Here is an 18518-nt window from a genome sequence, read left to right as displayed (position 1 = left end):
GATACAGTCGGAGATCTCACTAGCCTTTGACCAATCTGAGCTACCTCTGTATTAGATCTTTGGTCCTTGGGATGTAGTATATACTTTATTATGCAATAGTGTATTATTCCTTAGTAAACTTCTTCATCCTTGACAAGTCAGAAGTTTTGGTCAGTGGGAATCCAAGTGCTGAGACCTCCACTGATTTCCCTCCCCCTAAAACAAATGGGCAGCAGCTAAGCCAGTTTATTTCTGCTTAACACTGCTTGAAAAGCCAAGCATGCTATGTATGGATTTATAGAAAAAAAATCTGAGACTTCCTATAAATCCATTTGCAGCTTGAGACGGTGCATGATAATAAAGGTATTCTAAAGGTAGTGCCATAGAATTTTAACTGTTCTAGTGACTTTTTTTTGTCTTAAAGGAATCGTACGTACATTTGGGGAATACAGTACATAAAATGTTTTGAATTTAAATGAACATTAATTTGATGGATTTAATAGACAACCTTTATCTGCAGGTTGGATGTGGAGCTATTGGCTGTGAAATGCTGAAGAATTTTGCACTCCTAGGGGCGGGCTCTGACTCACAAAAAGGCTTGGTAAGTATGCAGACATTATATATATAATATATATATATATATATATATATATATATATATATATATATATATTTAATTATATCTGATCAGTCATTAAAACGAGTTATTTCCATTGTTCGGGATATATTAGGCAGCAAATGAACAGTTGATGTGTTGGAAGCATGAGAAAAGGCGATGCGTAGGGATCTGAGTGACTGTGACAAGGCCCAAATAGTGACGGATAGATGACGGGGTGGGAGCTTCATCAAAAGGACAAGTGGGTTGTTTCTGTTATATAGTGCCAGAAGCTACCAAAAGTGGTCCAAGTAAATGACCTGGTCAATATCTATTTTGGAGAATGAAGTGATTATCCCCCTATTTGCAGACCGTACTTGGGTGGGTTTTTAACCTGGAGAAACCTCATGTAATAAATAGCACTTCTTTCTTTGCTTTCAGATTACTGTAACAGACCCTGACTTAATTGAAAAATCTAACTTGAACAGACAGTTTCTCTTCAGGCCTTACCACATCCAGGTATGTTACAATGTAAAATTACCATTTATTAGAAAGTGTAGTGAGAATAATGAGGGACATTTATCAATGTTTGCTTATGTATCATTTTTTTTTAGTAATTTTTTCCTTACTTTTTTTTTGCTTATGTGCGACTTATTTATCAACTGGTTTCAGCCTGTTGATAATTTTCTTTCACGTAAGCAATTTTTTTCCTTTTTTACTTTGGTTGTAGCTTTTTCTGCTCCATGTTTGAGCTGGAGTTGCGACTTTTTTTTGCGCAGTTGCGACTGTCGCAGTTAATAAATACCTGATTACCCGTAGTCCATTTTAAAATTTTTACTACGTAGTTCATTTTTGGAAAACTTGCTTTTCTCGCTTTCCAGTCAAAATGTTGCACGAAAAATCACGTAGTCGCAGTTGCGACAATTTTGCGACAATTATAGTAAAGAAAACCTGACTAAAGCCGTTGATAAATGTCCATACATATTCTCACATTCCAAAATTTCTGTGCGACATACCCATGAAATCTGCAGGCAAATCTTGTAAAAGCTCATTTGTTTGCATAATTATTGCATAACCGCACATTCTACCAATATGTTGGTCCTATCACTGGTAAGTCCAGTGATGACAAGGATACAGGGGTTTGGGTGTTACCAGCCATACAAGCACTGTATTTTATCCATCTAGCTTAGTTCCCATCAGTGGTGTTAATCTGAAGCATACATATTTACAAGTAGAAAATCCATTTAAAGAATTAAGAAATATACAGTAGACTTCGAATACAAAAGTAGCTTGTTGGTTATTACCCACTTCTGTTAAACAAGCACTGTCCTTTAAACAAAAAAAAAACATTTCCTATGTCATAGCGGTTCAGGTCTGAGTGTAGACCCCAACCGATCAGTAGAATAAACCAGGAAATGTACACGCATAGTACGTTCTCTCCCAGCTGTCACACCAATGAGACGATCGAAAATGTAAGTCTTTGGGGATTTTCTTGATTTCATAGACCAGGGAGAGAGGTGGGCGCCAAATACTTCTCTTCTCTTTCTAATGATCCGTCTGGATCTGAACACTCAGACCACGGCCGATAAAAAAACATATTTCATGTTTTGTTTTACTTTGAAGGGGTACTCCGGTGAAAAACCTTTTTTTTTTTTTTTTTTTTTTTTAATCAACTGGTGCCAGAAAGTTAAACAGATTTGTAAATTACTTCTATTAAAAAATCTCAATACTTCCTGTACTTATTAGCTGCTGAATACTACAGCGGAAATTCTTTTCTTTTTGAAACACAGAACTGTCTGCTGACATCACGAGCACAGTGCTCTCTGCTGACATCTCTGTCCATTTTATGAACTGTCCAGAACAGCATATGTTTGCTATGGGGATTTCCTTTTACCCTGGACAGTTCCTAAAAATGGACAGAGATGTCAGCAGAGAGCCCTGTGCTCGTGATTCAGCAGACAGCTCTGTGTTTCAAACGGAAAAGAATTTCCACTGTAGTATTCAGCAGCTAATAAGTACAGGAAGGATTAAGATTTTTTTAATAGAAGTAATTTACAAATCTGTTTAACTTTCTGGCACCAGTTGATTTAAAAAAATAAAAAAAGTTTTTCACCGGAGTACCCTTTAAGCTACTTGTTTCCAATGGTATATTTTTTCTTTGTTGTGTCAGAAACCTAAAAGCTGTACTGCTGCGGCAGCAACCTTAAGCATTAACCCACAGTTGAGAATTGAACCACGTCTGGATAAAGTGTGTCCTGCCACAGAGAATATCTACACAGATGATTTTTACGGTAAACAGGACATCATTGTGACTGCACTGGACAATGTGGAAGCCAGAAGATACGTAGACAGGTAGCTGTACGTGTAGCAGTTTCTGTGTTTGAACAGATTTATTGATTCTACTTTGTAATGTCACTTGAAACTTGTTTGTGTGCTCAATTCTGTCTATTTTATCATACAGTCGCTCTGTGTCTAACATGAGACCTCTGCTCGACTCTGGGACCATGGGGACGAAAGGACACACAGAAGTTATTGTACCTCGATTAACAGAATCCTATAACAGTTATGTAAGAACTTATATTAAATTATAGTTTATTCAATTCTCAAGAAAGTAGCCACCTAACAGTGGTCAGAAGTAAAACTGCCTCATAATGCATGCTTTTATTGCTTCCTATACACACAAACAGCCTTAACCCCTTAAGGACCCGGGGGTTTCTGTTTTTGCATTTTCGTTTTTTCCTCCTTACATTTAAAAAATCATAACTCTTTCAATTTTGCACCTAAAAATCCATATGATGGCTTATTTTTTGCGCCACTAATTCTACTTTGCAGTGACATCAGTCATTTTACCCAAAAATCTACGGTGAAACGGAAAAAAAAATCATTGTGAGACAAAATTGGAAAAAAAAAACGCTATTAACTTTTGGGGGCTTCAGTTTCTACACAGTAAATATTTCAGTAAAAATGACACTTTCTCTTCTTTAGGTTCATACGGTTAAAATGATACCCTACTTATATAGGTTTGATTTTGTCGTACTTCTGGAAAAAATCATAACTACATGCAGGAAAATGTATACGTTTAAAATTGTCATCTTCTGACCCCTATAACTTTTTTATTTTTCCGTGTATGGGGCGGTATGAGGGCTCATTTTTTGCGCCGTGATCTGAAGTTTTTAGTGGTACCATTTTTGTATTCATAGGACTTATTCATTTTTTTTCATGATATAAAAAGTGACCAAAAAGACACAATTTTGGAATTAACAATATATTTTTAAAATTCGGACATTTCTGTACGCTGCAATACCAGATATGTTTATTTTTATTTACACTGTTTTTTTTTTGTTTGTTTTTTTAAATGGGGAAAGGGGGTGATTCAAACTTTTATTAGGAGAGGGGTTAAATGATCTTAATTCCCTTTTTTTTTTTTTTTTTTTTTTTTTTTTTTTTGCAGTGTTATAGCTCCCATAGGGACCTATAACACTGCACACACTGATCTTTTACATTGATCAATGGTTTCTCATAGGAAACCACTGATCGATGATTCTGCCGCTTGACTGCTCATGCCTGGATCTCAGGCATTGAGCAGTCATTCGGCGATCGGACACCAGGAGGCAAGGTAAGGGGGCCCTCCTGCTGTGTCACAGCTGTTCGGGATGCTGCGATTTTGCTGCGGACATCCCGAACAGCTCCCTGAGCTAACCGGCAATGATTTACTTTCACTTTAGCCACGGCGTTCAACTTTGAACGCCGCGTCTAAAGGGTTAATAGCCACAGGTCCCGGCCATTGTTAGAGGCCGGGCCCGACCCGCCATGGCCCCGGGTTATAGAACAGAAGCAGACTCATGATGTAACGGTACGTCATGGGTCCTGTAGGGGTTAAATGGGTACTCCGGTGGAAAACATTTAATTTGTTTTTGTTTTTTTAATCAACCGGTGCCAGAAAGTTAAACAGATTTGTAAATTTCTTCTGTTAAAAAAAATCTTTATCCTTCCAGTACATAATAGCAGCTGTATGCTACAGAGGAAATTATTTTCTTTTTGAATTTCTTTTTTGTCTTGTCCACAATGCTCTCTGCTGACACCTGATGCCCGTATCAGGAACTGTCCAGAGCTGGAGAAAATCCCCATTGCAAACCTATGCTGCTCTGGACAGTTCCTAACATGGACAGAGGTGTCAGCAGAGAGCACTGTGGACAAGACAAAAAAGAAATTCAAAAAGAAAAGAATTTCCTCTGTAACATACAGCTGCTAATAAGTACTGGAAGGGTAAATATTTTTTAATAGAAGTCATTTACAAATCTGTTTAACTTTCTGGCACCAGTTGGTTTAAAACATTGTTTTTCCCACCGGAGTACCCCTTTAAAGTAGATGCCATGTTCTGCTACTTTTGCACTTCTATCTGAAAAAGTTAGAACGGACAAAGCTGAAGCTGGATGAACAGTGGTTATTACAAACCAAGTGCTTTAATAATTTAATGATTTTTATGTTTTTTAATGTAGCGAGATCCTCCAGATGAAGAAATCCCATTTTGCACTTTAAAGTCATTTCCAGCCACCATTGAACACACCATTCAGTGGGCAAGAGATAAGGTAGAGGATAAACATTATTTGCAGTTCTAATCATTTCTAGTTTTTTTTTTTATGCCCTGTTCTCATTGGTTTACTTTATTTTTATGCACATCCAGTTTGAGAGCTCTTTTACCCACAAACCATCACTATACAACAAATTTTGGCAAACACATTCAACTGTACAAGAAGTTTTACAGGTATGTATATTGTTCTCTATGAAATGTGCAGAAAACTCTTCACACTTCCTATGTGCCTATACATATACACGGTTTATTACCATGCAGTAAATTTTATATTTCAGAATAGCATATTTTCAACACTTTTACACGTTCTAAATAATATTAACCACCTTTACTTCACTAAAAAGAAGTATACAGTACAGTAGTTCGAGCAGTTAACTAGAGGCTACTTTACTGCAGACAAATGAAATGATGTATCATTAAAAACAAAGATTTTTGTTAGTTTTTTGTTATGTAGCTATTCAGCCTTCAGTGCATATTGTTAAACATTATGCTGGATAGTTCTGCTCCCTTGTGCAGCTGACACACTGTAGAGTTCAGTGCATAAAGCTGTGGGAGGAAGGGGGGGGTGCTGTCTCAGCCAAATTACAGCTTATCACACACTGAACTGCTCTAGGCTGTGTGTTTAGAGCAGCACAGCAGAATAAGGGAGGAAGTTCTCCCCAGCAGAGCTTCAGATGGGTAATGCCCCTTCCCACTCTGTAGAGCTCTCAGAGACTTAGATATTGTGTCGTATATTATGCTAAGTACAAAGCTAAAAGAATTATAAAAATAAGACTGGGTGGTTTATCATGGGGGGGGGGGGGGGGGAGTGAACTGTGAGGATTAAAAAATGTATCAAGATCATGACAGGTACTTTACAACGTTGAACACTGGAGCACATAGTCAGCTGCAGAGAACAGGATATGTTGGTCTATCCTATCAGCTTTACTGTAGAGACCGGGACTGGATCAGCAGAGTGAGGGATTTATAAACAGCTTTGTTGTACTGCTAGAGGCTGATATAAAGGCTGTTTGGGCATGCTGGGAGTTGTAGTTTTAAAACAGCTGGAGGCACACTGGTTGGGAAGCACTGGTCTATAGGATGGATTTTCTGTTGAAACAATATTCTCATATTCTTGCCTTTCTTTTCAGAAAATAAAGTCTTGTGAAAGCTTAGAAGGCTGCTTCCATGTTGTTAAACTACTGAGCAGGAAACCCAGATGCTGGTCACAGTGTGTAGAACTGGCAAGGTTGAAGTTTGAAAAGTATTTCAATCACAAGGTCAGTAAAACCTTACACAGGACTCTAGATGCACAGATAAACATTGTGTACGATCCCCAGTAAGATGTTACTTTTTAAAAACCCTTAATTTTTTGATTATTCTAGGCACAGCAGTTACTGCATTCATTCCCTCTTGACACCCGGTTAAAAGATGGTAGTAAGTACCTTCTAATAATCTATCTATATAAAACTCAAATGTTCCAGCATCACGTCCAAACGGCTAAAGATATTCACATGAAACTTGGCACACATGTTACTTATATATCAACAACAAACATAGGATAGGTAATTTAACCCTTACTCACTGCCATTTGCCAGGGGCGGGGTTTATGTTTATGTAAGTCCCATACAAGTCTATGGGAAATATGTTACTGCATAACTTCCAAACGGCTGGAGATATTTCGATAATACTTGGTCACATGTTACTTATATGTCCACTTAAAATATAGGATAGTTAATTTAACCCTTAACTACCCCCATTTGTGAGGGTTGGGGTTTTTGTTTAAAGTCCCATGCAAATCAATGGAAAATTTACGTTCCCACATAACTTCTGTACAGCTGGAGATATTTCAATAACTGGTACACATATTACGGGTCGGGATGGGAGGTCGAGATAGGAGGACGGGAAAGGAGGACGGGATAGGAGGTCAGGATATGAAGTCAAAAGCTTCCTCCTTTGTTTATTTTCCTCCCCAACAAGGATTAGGAAGGAAAAACCGGGCAACGCCGGGTACTCAGCTAGTATATATAAAAGTCAATGTGTGTGTGTGTGTGTGTATATGTTCCAGCACCACGTCCAAACGGCTGAAGATAATAACATGAAACTTGGCACACATGTTACTTATATATCAACAACAAACATAGGATAGGTAATTTAACCCTTACTCACCCCCATTTGGTAGGGTCAGGGTTCTTGTTTAAAGTCCCATACAAGTCAATGGGAAATATGTTACTGCATAACTTCCAAATAGGAGGTCCACTTAAAATATAGGATAGTTAATTTAACCCTTAACTACACCCATTTGTGAGGGTTGGGGTTTTTGATTAAAGTCCCATGCAAATCAATGGGGAATGTATGTTCCCACATAACTTCCGTACGGCTGGAGGTATTTCAAGAATACCTGGTACACATTACTTATGTGTCAAATAAAAATATATAATAGTTAAATTAACCCTTACCTACACCCTTATATAAAAGATGGGTTTTTATTTCAAGTCCCATGCAAGTATATGGGACTTCCGTTACCTTACTCTATAAGCTTCGCTCTGCATCTCCTGGTGAATGTGTGTATCCGGCTTGCAAGCCGCACCCCTTCTCACAAAGACACGGCCACATTTTATGCCCCACCCTTTTATTATTTACCCTTTTTGTGCACCGGTCTGGCTTTCAAATCACGCCCAGTCCCACAAAGCCACGTCCCCTTCTATTTTCAGCTTACAATATCTTCATCACAAATCAGTCCCATATGAGGTCGGGGCATGAGGATTGGATATGAGGTTGAGATATGAGGACAGGATATGGGGTTGGGATATGACAACAATATATAAGGACGGGATATGAAGTCAAAAGCTTCCTCCTTTTTTTAATTTACCTCCCCAACAAGGATTAGGAAGGAAAAACCGGGCAACGCCGGGTACTCAGCTAGTAATATAATAAAATGCATTCTGTTCAAATAACTCTTCTGTTGCTCTGTTTTGTGAAATATTAAAACTGTAATCTGTATTCTTAATAAATCATTCCAACTTCTATGAATGGTAGACTGTTTGTTTGTGATCTTATGTGGAGGGGCATTTTACAGTTGTCAATCTACAGTAAATGTAAACCAAGCTTGTATGTTATTGGGGGAAATTAGGCATTTTAATTGCAGACTGGGCGGTCTTTCAGATCTCTGGCTAGGATTAAGGTCCCCATACACATTTAATAAATTTGATGAATTTTTATTTAAAAACAAAACTCATCCCTTGGAAGAAATCTACTTTTTTGGGGGCTAAAAAACCTATTAGGCCTCGTTTACATCACATTTGGTGCCCCGGCACGTATACATTGGGAAAATGTTAAAATGGCATGCTGATGTATGCGTGTTCGGACAGGCACAGGCCCCATTCATTTCAGTGGCCTGAACGTAGTCAGCTAGTGACTATGTTTGAGCCATTCTCCCAACATGTCCAAGTTTTGTCACAGACTGAAAATCGCTGTAAGCTTAAAGGAGTATTCCAGGGGAAAATTTTTTTTTTTTAAATCAACTGGCTCCAGAAAGTTAAACAGATTTGTAAATTACTTCTATTAAATAATCTTGATGCTTCCAATAATTATCAGCTCCTGAATTGTTGAGTTGTTCTTTTCTGTCTGGCAACAGTGCTCTCTGCTGACATCTCTGCTTGTCTCGGGAACTGCACAGAGTAGAAGAGGTTTGCTATGGGGATTTGCTTCTACTCTGGACAGTTCCCGAGACACGTGTCATTAGAGAGCACTTAGACAGAAAAGAACAACTCAACTTCAGCAGCTCATAAGTACTGAAAGGATTAAGATTTCTTAATAGAAGTAATTTACAAATCTGTTTAACTTTCTGGAGCCAGTTGTTATATAAAAAAAGTTTTTTTCCTGGATAACCCCTTTAATTTCTCAATCCGATTCAAAACTTGAAATGACCTGAATGTAGACTCTAGCATTGAAATGAATAGGGCCTGTGCCTGTCCGAGCACTGATAGATAAATCAGCATTTGGATAATAGTGGAACAAAAGATTTTTCCTTCAGGAAATCTCTTTTAATTATGAACAATCTTTTAGGAATAAATGTTCTCAGAATATTCTCATGATGATCCCAAAAAGATTGCTTGTGTGTCATTGATCATGTATGGCCTGGCCAATTTGAACAACTGTAATGGCCAATCTGGACCATACATTGCTACTCACTAAAAGTTGACTACTTTTTATTGATACCTTCATTATTTAATTGTTTGTAATGTTTTTTGTTTTTTCTTTTGAGGCTTATTTTGGCAGTCTCCAAAACGGCCACCTACTCCAATAGAATTTGATATAGAGGATCCTTTGTAAGTATATTTTTATTTTTTGTTGGGAAGTCTTCCTATATGATATGGATTGGGCTCAAATAGACGTACACATCTAGTCCTCCTAAATGATTACAGTCAAAGGGTGGGTAATTTGTCCCTTTGCAAGCTGCTTATCCATTTTATTTGGAAAAGTGCATATTACCATCTGTAAACACTGTATGTGTTATTTAAGCAGGTACACAAATATATACTGTATACATACCTATATATTAATATATACCAATCTGACATAACATAAAAATTAGGGATCGACCGATATCGTTTAAGGGCCAATACCGATACTCTGTGGAGGTTAGGGCCGATTGCCGATAACTTATACCGATATTCCGGTATAAGTTAACTGTTATTTATTTATCTCTGTAGCAGGATGATGCACCCTGCAGCTGTCATGTTCCTCAAACTATGTCTTAAAAGTTTTGCAAAGAGTTCAAGGTGTTGAGCTCCTCCAAATTATCTGGATCTGAGCATCTGTAGGATTCGCTGTTTTGTACTAATCGGTTTCCAATTAATGATTTGTATTTTTTATTTAAATCTTTTTACATTATTATTGGGTATCAATCTTGCCTGAGCTGTAAAGTCATTAAAGTATTAAGAGACATGTTCTACAGCAAACCCTGTAGACATGGATGATAATAAACTGATGCTATCCCATTGATCTAAATGGGAAAGGTGTCTTAGTGAGTTCACTGACCTGAAAATGTCATTCAAAAGGAGGGGGGAGGCTGTGAGCAGCTACTATTGTGTGTGCCTCTGTTACCCATCTACTGGTGTCCCTTTTCATTGTAATCCTGTCTCTGTTAAGTCGGACACTGCTAAGAAGTATTCTGTATATAACAGCAAGCCTCAGCTTAGTTCTAGGCCTAGTGATCAGAATGGAAACTTTTAGATTTCAGGATTATTTTAAAATTTAGATGGAAAATTAGAAAATAAATAATGGTTAACCTAAAAACTTTATTTAAACAATAGTTAATTCTATAATGACACAATCCCTTTAAAGGAGTGCTCCCCAACCTTTTTATCGCCACGGACCGGTAAACGTTTGATAATTTTTCCGTGGCCCGCTTGTTAATTAAGTAGGTCTCCTTTGTTAAATAGTTAAACATGTCACCTCATTAGCTAGATAGGGCCCCTAAAAAGTAAGTCCCCATATTAAGTCGGTAGCTCCCCACTTCAGGAAGGTATGTCCCTTTATCAGGTAGGGTTCCCCTAGTAAATAATGTCCCAGATAGATATGTGCCCCCATCAGGTAGGGCTCCCCCATATGAAGACAGGCCCCCAGATAGAAATGACCCCCATCAGGTAGGGCTCCCCCATATGAAGACAGGTCCCCAGATAGATATGACCCCCATCAGGTAGGGCTCCCCAGTAGGTAGACAGGCCCCCCAGATAGACATGCCACCAGATAAATATGATCCCCATCACTGATGGGGGTCATATCTATCTGGGGGCATATCTACCTACTGGGGAGCACTACCTGATGGGGGTCATATCTATCTGGGGGCATATCTACCTACTGGGGAGCACTACCTGATGGGGGTCATATCTATCTGGGGACATGTCTACCTACTGGGGAGCCCTACCTGATGATCAGGTAGGGTTTCCCAATAGGTTTATACAGGCCCTCAGATAGATATTACCCCGGTATTTAAACAATTATGCCCCCTAAGAATATAGTTTTGCCCCTGATGATCGGGCAGGTCCTCATATTAGGCAAGTTTATCTCACTCTGAATTCACACAGGTCCGCTCACACTGTTACTGTAATTACATCTACCTGCAGCGTCTATAGCAAGACTTCCTTGCGGGGATGCGCGCGATAGGTGAAGTCATCACAGGCGCCGCACGGGACGTAAGCGTCCCTACGTCCTGAGCTGCGTATGCGATGATGTTACGAATCGCGCGTGTCCCCGCAAGGAAGTCTCGTTATAGACGCTGCAGGTAGATGTAATTACAGTAACAGTGTGAGTGGACCTGTGTGAATTCTTCAGGCACTTAGGTTTGCCTTTCGGCCAATCAGGAAGTAGGAAGACCCGCTCCCTGATTGGCCAGGAGGAGGACCAGTGTAACAATAGCGAATTTTCACACAATGGTCGGGCTCGGGAGGGCGCAATGCTCTGCGCCTCGGCCGCCACAGTAAAATTATTTATATTTTATTATTGTTATTTTCAGGATACAATTATCGCACATATACATAAATAAGACCCAAAACAACAAAACCTCTACTTAACAACATCCTACAATCTCTCCCTCTCTCTCACCCCTCTCACCTAACTATCCTTCCGCCTCCCTTTTCCACTCACACCCAGAGTTCACCCCTAGTATTTAGGGAGGTTCACACCAACTTATTTAATTGTGTTTCAAAAATTTCCCAGATCTCCTGCCATTTATCTTTTGACTTATCCTTTACAATCCTATTTAGTCTTAATTTCTCCATAATACATATTTGTTTCAATGTTCTAACAATGGAAATTATATTTGGAAGAGTTTGGCTATTCCAACAACTGGCTATCGCCTCCCTTGTTGTAACCAGTACATGGAAGGCTATCACTGAATATTTCAGTTGAAGGTGATTCAAACCCATTGATAATAACGCCATTCCTGGCCCCCAGGTAATATCCATAGTTTCTCCCCACAATAGCTTCAGTAATTCATATATCTCATCCCAAAACCTTTTTATATGTGGGCAATCCCACCAAATATGTTTTAATGTACCCACCCCCAGCTTACACCGCCAACAAACCGAAGAGTTCTTTATATTGAATTTAGCCATTTTAACCGGGGTCAGGTACCACCTATATAGTAACTTACGCGATGACTCCAAATGGGAGAGACAATGTGAAAACTTGACTGGGATAGTAAAGATACCCGACCATGTTTCTTCAGAGATAGAATACCCTAGGTCAATTTCCCATTTGACCTGAAAATTCATTATTTTGGGATCTGTTTGTTGTAAAGCTTTATATGATCTAGATATCCCACCTCTACCCCCCTTATTATTAAAGAAATACTCATTGTATCTTGACTTTACTTCAATTCTCCAATCAAAAGAGGAGACACAATGTCGCAGCTGCAAATACTTAAAAAAGTCTTTTTGGAGGGATTTCAAATTTTTTAGTGATATGTTCAAATGGCAGCAGTCCTGTATCCCCCACAATATCTCCTAATGTTAAAATACCCTTCTTCATCCAGGCAGCAAAATCTGTTGTTGGTATAAGGAACTGGACTACCGCCAGTGGAACATTCTCCAATATGCATGGGTTTAGGATTTGATGTTGCAGCGCGTACCGCCATGCCTCCAAACCCGCGACAACCGTCGCAACATCCCTTCCCATTTTCTTATTTAATAAAGCTGATACCCACAAAACTAACCCAGGGGGCACTCCCCCCATCAGCTCAGTTTCCAAGACTACCCAGTGCATCCCCACTTCATTATGCCAAAATGTAAAATTATTTAAAGTTCCTCGGGCAGCCCAGTACCGTTTGATCCACGGACCGGTACTGGTCCGGGGGTTAGGGAACACTGCTTTAAAGGATCATTTGCCTTTAGATACACCCTCAGAGGTTTTATGGCATCCATGCCTTTTAATGGTGGTATGAATGGGCCCTACACAATAGTAGGTAGGTGGTTTTAATGTTATGACTGATCAATGTATATCTAAGTATAAGACTTATGAATTTAACTGAGATATAAGTATGTTGCTAACACAGTGTCCTGACACGCTTCTTATCATTTTCTAGGCATTTCAGCTTTATACTCAGTGCAGCAAAACTATATGCAGACGTTTACAACATCAAGTTCACCGAAAAGGTAAAGTGCTATAAACACTTAACTTTTAACACATTTAACTTGTGATATATTGTGAATATATGGTTAAAGAAGATTATATATTGAAAATGTATCTAAAATGGGGAGTAAGGGAGGCACTACACGGAAATTAATTGAAGGAGGTAGATGTGTACACGCAGATGGGAAAAAGATCCCCACTTGCAATATATTAAATAGAGTATGGAGATTCACTAGACGGTTAATGGGAATGGGATAATGGATATTTTCCAGAAATTATGAAATGAAAAGGCTAACTTGGAAAAAAAGGGGGTTACTAGAGTGAATGATTTAGTAGTAGAGAGCACGTTGAAATAATGGAAAGCACTTATTGGAAAATATAATAATCAGAAGAGCAAATTTCTATATATACAAGTAGAGTGCCTTTGAGAAGGATAAAAATAACCCTAGATGGGAAATAAATAGAGACGAATTAAAGGACTTTATATTTAGTCTGCAGACTACATCAACAAAAGTTCTGGGCAAGGTATACCAGGGACTCGCAGGATCCTTTCTGAATAATTCTCCCCCCAAAAATAGGGAAAAATGGTCACAAGAGGTTGGACAGATAGAAGTAGAAAAATGGGGGGAGATTTTTAAAAATATTGTGCACTCATCTCTAAATATGAATCATAAAATTTTAATGATAGAATTGGCTCATAGGATTCCATATACACCTAGGTTCTTACATAATATAGGAAAAAGTGTAGACTCAAAGTGTCCAAAATGCCAAGCTGAAGAGGCAGATTTGACTCATATGGCCTGGGGGTGTCCTAAGTTCTACCGAGGTTTACAAAATAACAGAAGAAATTTGGGTAAAAAAATCTATTTTGACGTTAAAACAGCTATTCTAGGGATAGGATTAAGGGAGGAGGTGAGAAATAATGTTATAGTAAAGATCTTCGGGATGGAAAGAATATTAATATTGAGGAGATGGTTTGCCCCAGAGGGTCCAAAAGTTCAAGAATAGCAAAACGCAATAGAACAGATAAGAAGATACAAATCTATTTATTATAGTGGGAAGAAAAATGGCTCTTAGATTGAAAATGAATGGAGGAAATGGGAGGAGACAACCTAGCTGGTGGGGGGAGGGAATAGGATGCTTTGTCAATTTTTACTGTTATTTACTGTTGTAATTTTATATTTGAAATGAAATGGGTTGTACAGTTTATGCTGACTTAGTTTAGTTGTACTTGTAGAAATATGTTATAGTTCCTAGTACCACTGCATTTCAGTATAAATGGTATTGATTTTCTTCTAGGGCATTCATATATGTGCAAATATCTCATTTAGACCACAATTTTATTTCAGAATGAATGGGCTTCATAGAGAACTAAAACCCGTTTACACGCTGCTCAGAGATTTATAATATGTATAGATCACCACGTAGAACAGGCAAACCTAATGGGTTATCGGCTCAACCACCGATCCATTCATTCTCTTTGGGCCTTCTGAACATTGCCGAGTGCTAAACTGGTAGAATGTAAATGCAGCAGTGGTTGAGCATATGCTTGCTGCCGCTTCATTCTCTCAGGGAGCAATTGACCACAGTTCTCGTAATTGGAGGGGTTCCTAGCAGTCAGACCCCCACCCATCAGCTAGTTGTCCCCTATTCCATGGATAGTAAATAATTATTATCATGGAATAATCCCTTTTAGTGCTGTACAAGCAGTCATATAGTCATGGTCAGCCAGCCAGTCAAGGGGGATATCCTCACAGTAGGAGCACATGTGCTTGTTTTAATTAGGGCTAGTTTCATGGCAAACTACTATTAAAAATTTAATTTTTCCCAAAAACTGTGACAGTCCAAGATCAAGACAATATCCGGCTGGAGATCCAGAGTGCGGGCAGCGCCGGCCAGTGCCAACTTAAACAGTCCATACTAGATCTTCGCAGACATTACCGTCCCCACAGATGGCAATGTGTACGGAGCGGAGATCTGCCAGAACATTGAACGCGTTCAATGATGTGGCAGAAATTTTTGGAGGGGATTTTCCAGGAAGAAAGCCTGACCTTGAAAACTCTGCAGTATGCACTGTACACTGTACATATCCCTTGGTGTAAAGTTTTATACCAACATTAAAGGAATTTTCCAATCTAAACTGTTATAGCATTTCCAACATTTAAGAGCTTTGATCAGGCTGTGTCAGCATTAGCACTGAGGTAATGCCAAGGCACCCAGCTGTGAAGAAGGGAGGTATGCAAACTTTAGGTAATGATGTTTTATTAAAAATGCACTAATGTGTATTTATTTAACTTTTTATAAGGGAAAAATGCTTAGTAGACACAAAACTATGGTATTAAAAAAAAAAATAAATAAATAACAGGATAATATAATGGAGCTTTATTCAGAGAAATAAGTATATGTAGTGGGCTCTATTGGGTAATTAGCAATGATAATTGACTTATCCCTTCATTGTTCCTATGTTTCCAGGATTTGTCACTGGATATGATAAAGAAAACTATATCGGGAGTGAACATCAAAGAATTTACACCATCAAACAAGGTAAGTGCATTCTTCTGCCATCTTGAGCAACCCCCTTTTTTCCATTAGTTTCATGCAAATGGCTGACACTCCAGTGACATTGCTTACTCAGCAAGAGATAGATGTCATGTAAATAAAATATATATATGGAGCCGAAGGCTGGTAAGGAAAACAGATGGAAGCTAGGAAGTACAAAGCTTTGCTCTTTTCCCTTCTTAGTCGGATTGGGTCACTTACATGTCAAAAGTTTGTATAAATGTAGAGACAACCAGCTTCTGCAATGCACATATTAACCTCTTTCTGGCCACGCTGTGTGTGTCAGCTAGGAGTAGGCCTTGCTGCCATATGGTGCACCCTCTGGGAGCCAGGGCTGAGGCTTTCTTAATACCAGGGTGTTTAACCCCTTAAATCCTGCAACCACAAGATTTAAGGTGGTACTCCGCTGCCAGACATCTTATCCCCTATCCAAAGGATAGGGGATAATATGTCTAATTGCGGGGGTCCTGCTGCTGGTGCCCCCAGTGATCTCCCGCAGCACCCTACATTCTTAACAAACGCCAGCTTCGCTCGTCCGTGGTCATGGCGTCACGGCCACGCTACTCATTACGCCACGCTACGCTGTTTCTATTCACGTCTAAGGGAGGGGGCGTGATGGCCTCCCATAGACACGGATGAAGGGGGTGTGGCTGAGAAGTCACGATCACAGCCGCCACTCCAAGCATTCTAAACAAAATGTTCAGAACGCTAGGGCACGGGAGTACCCCTTTAATGGGCGACCAGAGGATTTAACGTATTACCATTGCGAGGTGACAATGGCAGCCAGAAGCCTGGAAACAGCCTCCAGTCTTCTGACAGGCATAATACTCTGCAGTACAGATCTGTACCACAGTGTATTATACCTGCGGGCAGAAGATTGTACAGTCTGATCTCCTAGTGGGACTATTTATAGGGACTCGAAGTGAGACTAATTTATATATATATATATATATATATATATATATATATATATATATATATATATAAAATTATATATATATATATAGGGATGAGTATTTATCTCAGGGAGAGATTACCACTCCTGGTATGACGGAGCTTCATAAGGCCATTTTGCACTCTGCGGGCATTCTGGGTAGGGGAATATGCAAAGCAGCTTATTCAGGTAGTGTTCCCTGGTATCAGATTAGCTCCTGTTAAGGAATATGAAAAGCTAATCGGGATTTATGCCAAGCCAGACTACTCCCCAAAAGGAAAGTGTCTACCCATCTGCAGACAGCTGTTTCGTCAGTACAGAGCAGGGTCATCTGGCTTCTCTGGGGGTAAGAGGCCTGTGAGCAGCTAAAGGGGATGAGTATTTATCTCAGGGAGAGATTACCACTCCTGGTATGACGGAGCTTCATAAGGCCTCTTACCCCAGCCAAGCCAGATCACCCTGCTCTGTACTGACGAGTGGCAAAAACCACGAAACAGCTGTCTGCAGATGGGTAGAAATGTCTCGCTTGTTTCTCATGCCCCTCTGGAGACAGCTGGGCTGGGATAGGTGGGACAGCTCCATCCCTTACAACTGGAACTCTCCCTGGTTCTATGGGGATGTTGTCCGGTTTGTGAGGGAGCACCAGCTGGAAGGACTGAAACCCTTCCATAATTTCATTATGCATAGGACCTAATAAAAATCTAATAAAAAGTGATGAAAATGCCACATGTACCCCAAAATGTTACCAAAAATATTTTGCACCTCAAGGCCTGCAAAATACAAAGTTTTTTCATTAGATATCCTTCTCCCTATTTTCCTAGGCCTGTGTTTGGGTTACAAAGTGCAAAACACCCACATGTGGGATATAGGGTAAATAAATATTGAGTTGCATCATTGTGTCAGCACCTCAGGGGTGTGGAAATTTTATTTAAAAAAAACTACTTGTCCACGGGATTAAAACGGAGCAAAATCTACTTGTCCCTCATGACAATCCACTTGTCCTGGCCAATTTCCGCCTTTACTCTCATTTTTATCCTCACCCTATAATGGGCATAAATAACTACTATAATGATACCTTTTAATTTTTCAATAACGGATTCTGCGGGGGAAAAAAATAATAATATATATATATATATATATATATATATATATATATATATATATATATATTTATTGTGTGTGAAGTGAAATAGAAATAGTAAAAGATAATTTTGCAAATTGTGTTTTTATTTTTTTGTTTTTCCATTTACCTTGTGGTCAGCTAACATGTTATTTTGATACTTTAGGCCGGCCTGATAACAGCAATACCAGATTTGTAGAGTTTGTCATGTTTTACTACCGTATATACTCGAGTATAAGCCGAGTTTTTCAGCATGATTTTTCGTGCTGAAAACACCCCCCTCGGCTTATACTCGAGTGAACTCCCCCACCCGCAGTGGTCTTCAACCTGCGGACTTCCAGAGGTTTCAAAACTACAACTCCCAGCAAGCCAGGGCAGCCATCGGCTGTCCGGGCTTGCTGGGAGTTGTAGTTTTGAAACCTCCGGAGGTCCGCAGGTTGAAGACCACTGCGGCCTTCAACATCATCCAGCCCCCTCTCACCCCCTTTAGTTCTGAGTACTCACCTCCGCTCGGCGCTGGTCCGGTCCTGCAGGGCTGTCCGGTGAGGAGGTGGTCCGGTGGGATAGTGGTTCCGGGCTGCTATCTTCACCGGGGAGGCCTCTTCTAAGCGCTTCGGGCCCGGCC

General features: G+C 39.5%; 1 protein-coding gene across 1 annotated transcript in view; it reads left to right on the top strand.

The window, feature by feature from the left end:
* UBA6 (ubiquitin like modifier activating enzyme 6) overlaps positions 1–18518 on the top strand; it is a 62560-nt gene that overhangs the window by 31025 nt on the left and 13017 nt on the right. Inside the window, exons 17-27 of the mRNA XM_056568892.1 lie at positions 500–580; positions 1016–1093; positions 2745–2926; positions 3036–3141; positions 5074–5163; positions 5259–5339; positions 6296–6424; positions 6530–6581; positions 9412–9475; positions 13234–13303; positions 15753–15824. Of these exons, the coding sequence (XP_056424867.1) occupies positions 500–580; positions 1016–1093; positions 2745–2926; positions 3036–3141; positions 5074–5163; positions 5259–5339; positions 6296–6424; positions 6530–6581; positions 9412–9475; positions 13234–13303; positions 15753–15824 (1005 nt within the window). The remainder of the gene's footprint in view (positions 1–499; positions 581–1015; positions 1094–2744; positions 2927–3035; positions 3142–5073; positions 5164–5258; positions 5340–6295; positions 6425–6529; positions 6582–9411; positions 9476–13233; positions 13304–15752; positions 15825–18518) is intronic.

Source organism: Hyla sarda, chromosome 1 (assembly GCF_029499605.1).
Source record: "Hyla sarda isolate aHylSar1 chromosome 1, aHylSar1.hap1, whole genome shotgun sequence".
In the NCBI taxonomy this organism is placed as follows: Eukaryota; Metazoa; Chordata; class Amphibia; order Anura; family Hylidae; genus Hyla; species Hyla sarda.
This window is presented reverse-complemented; position numbering and strand designations above follow the sequence as displayed.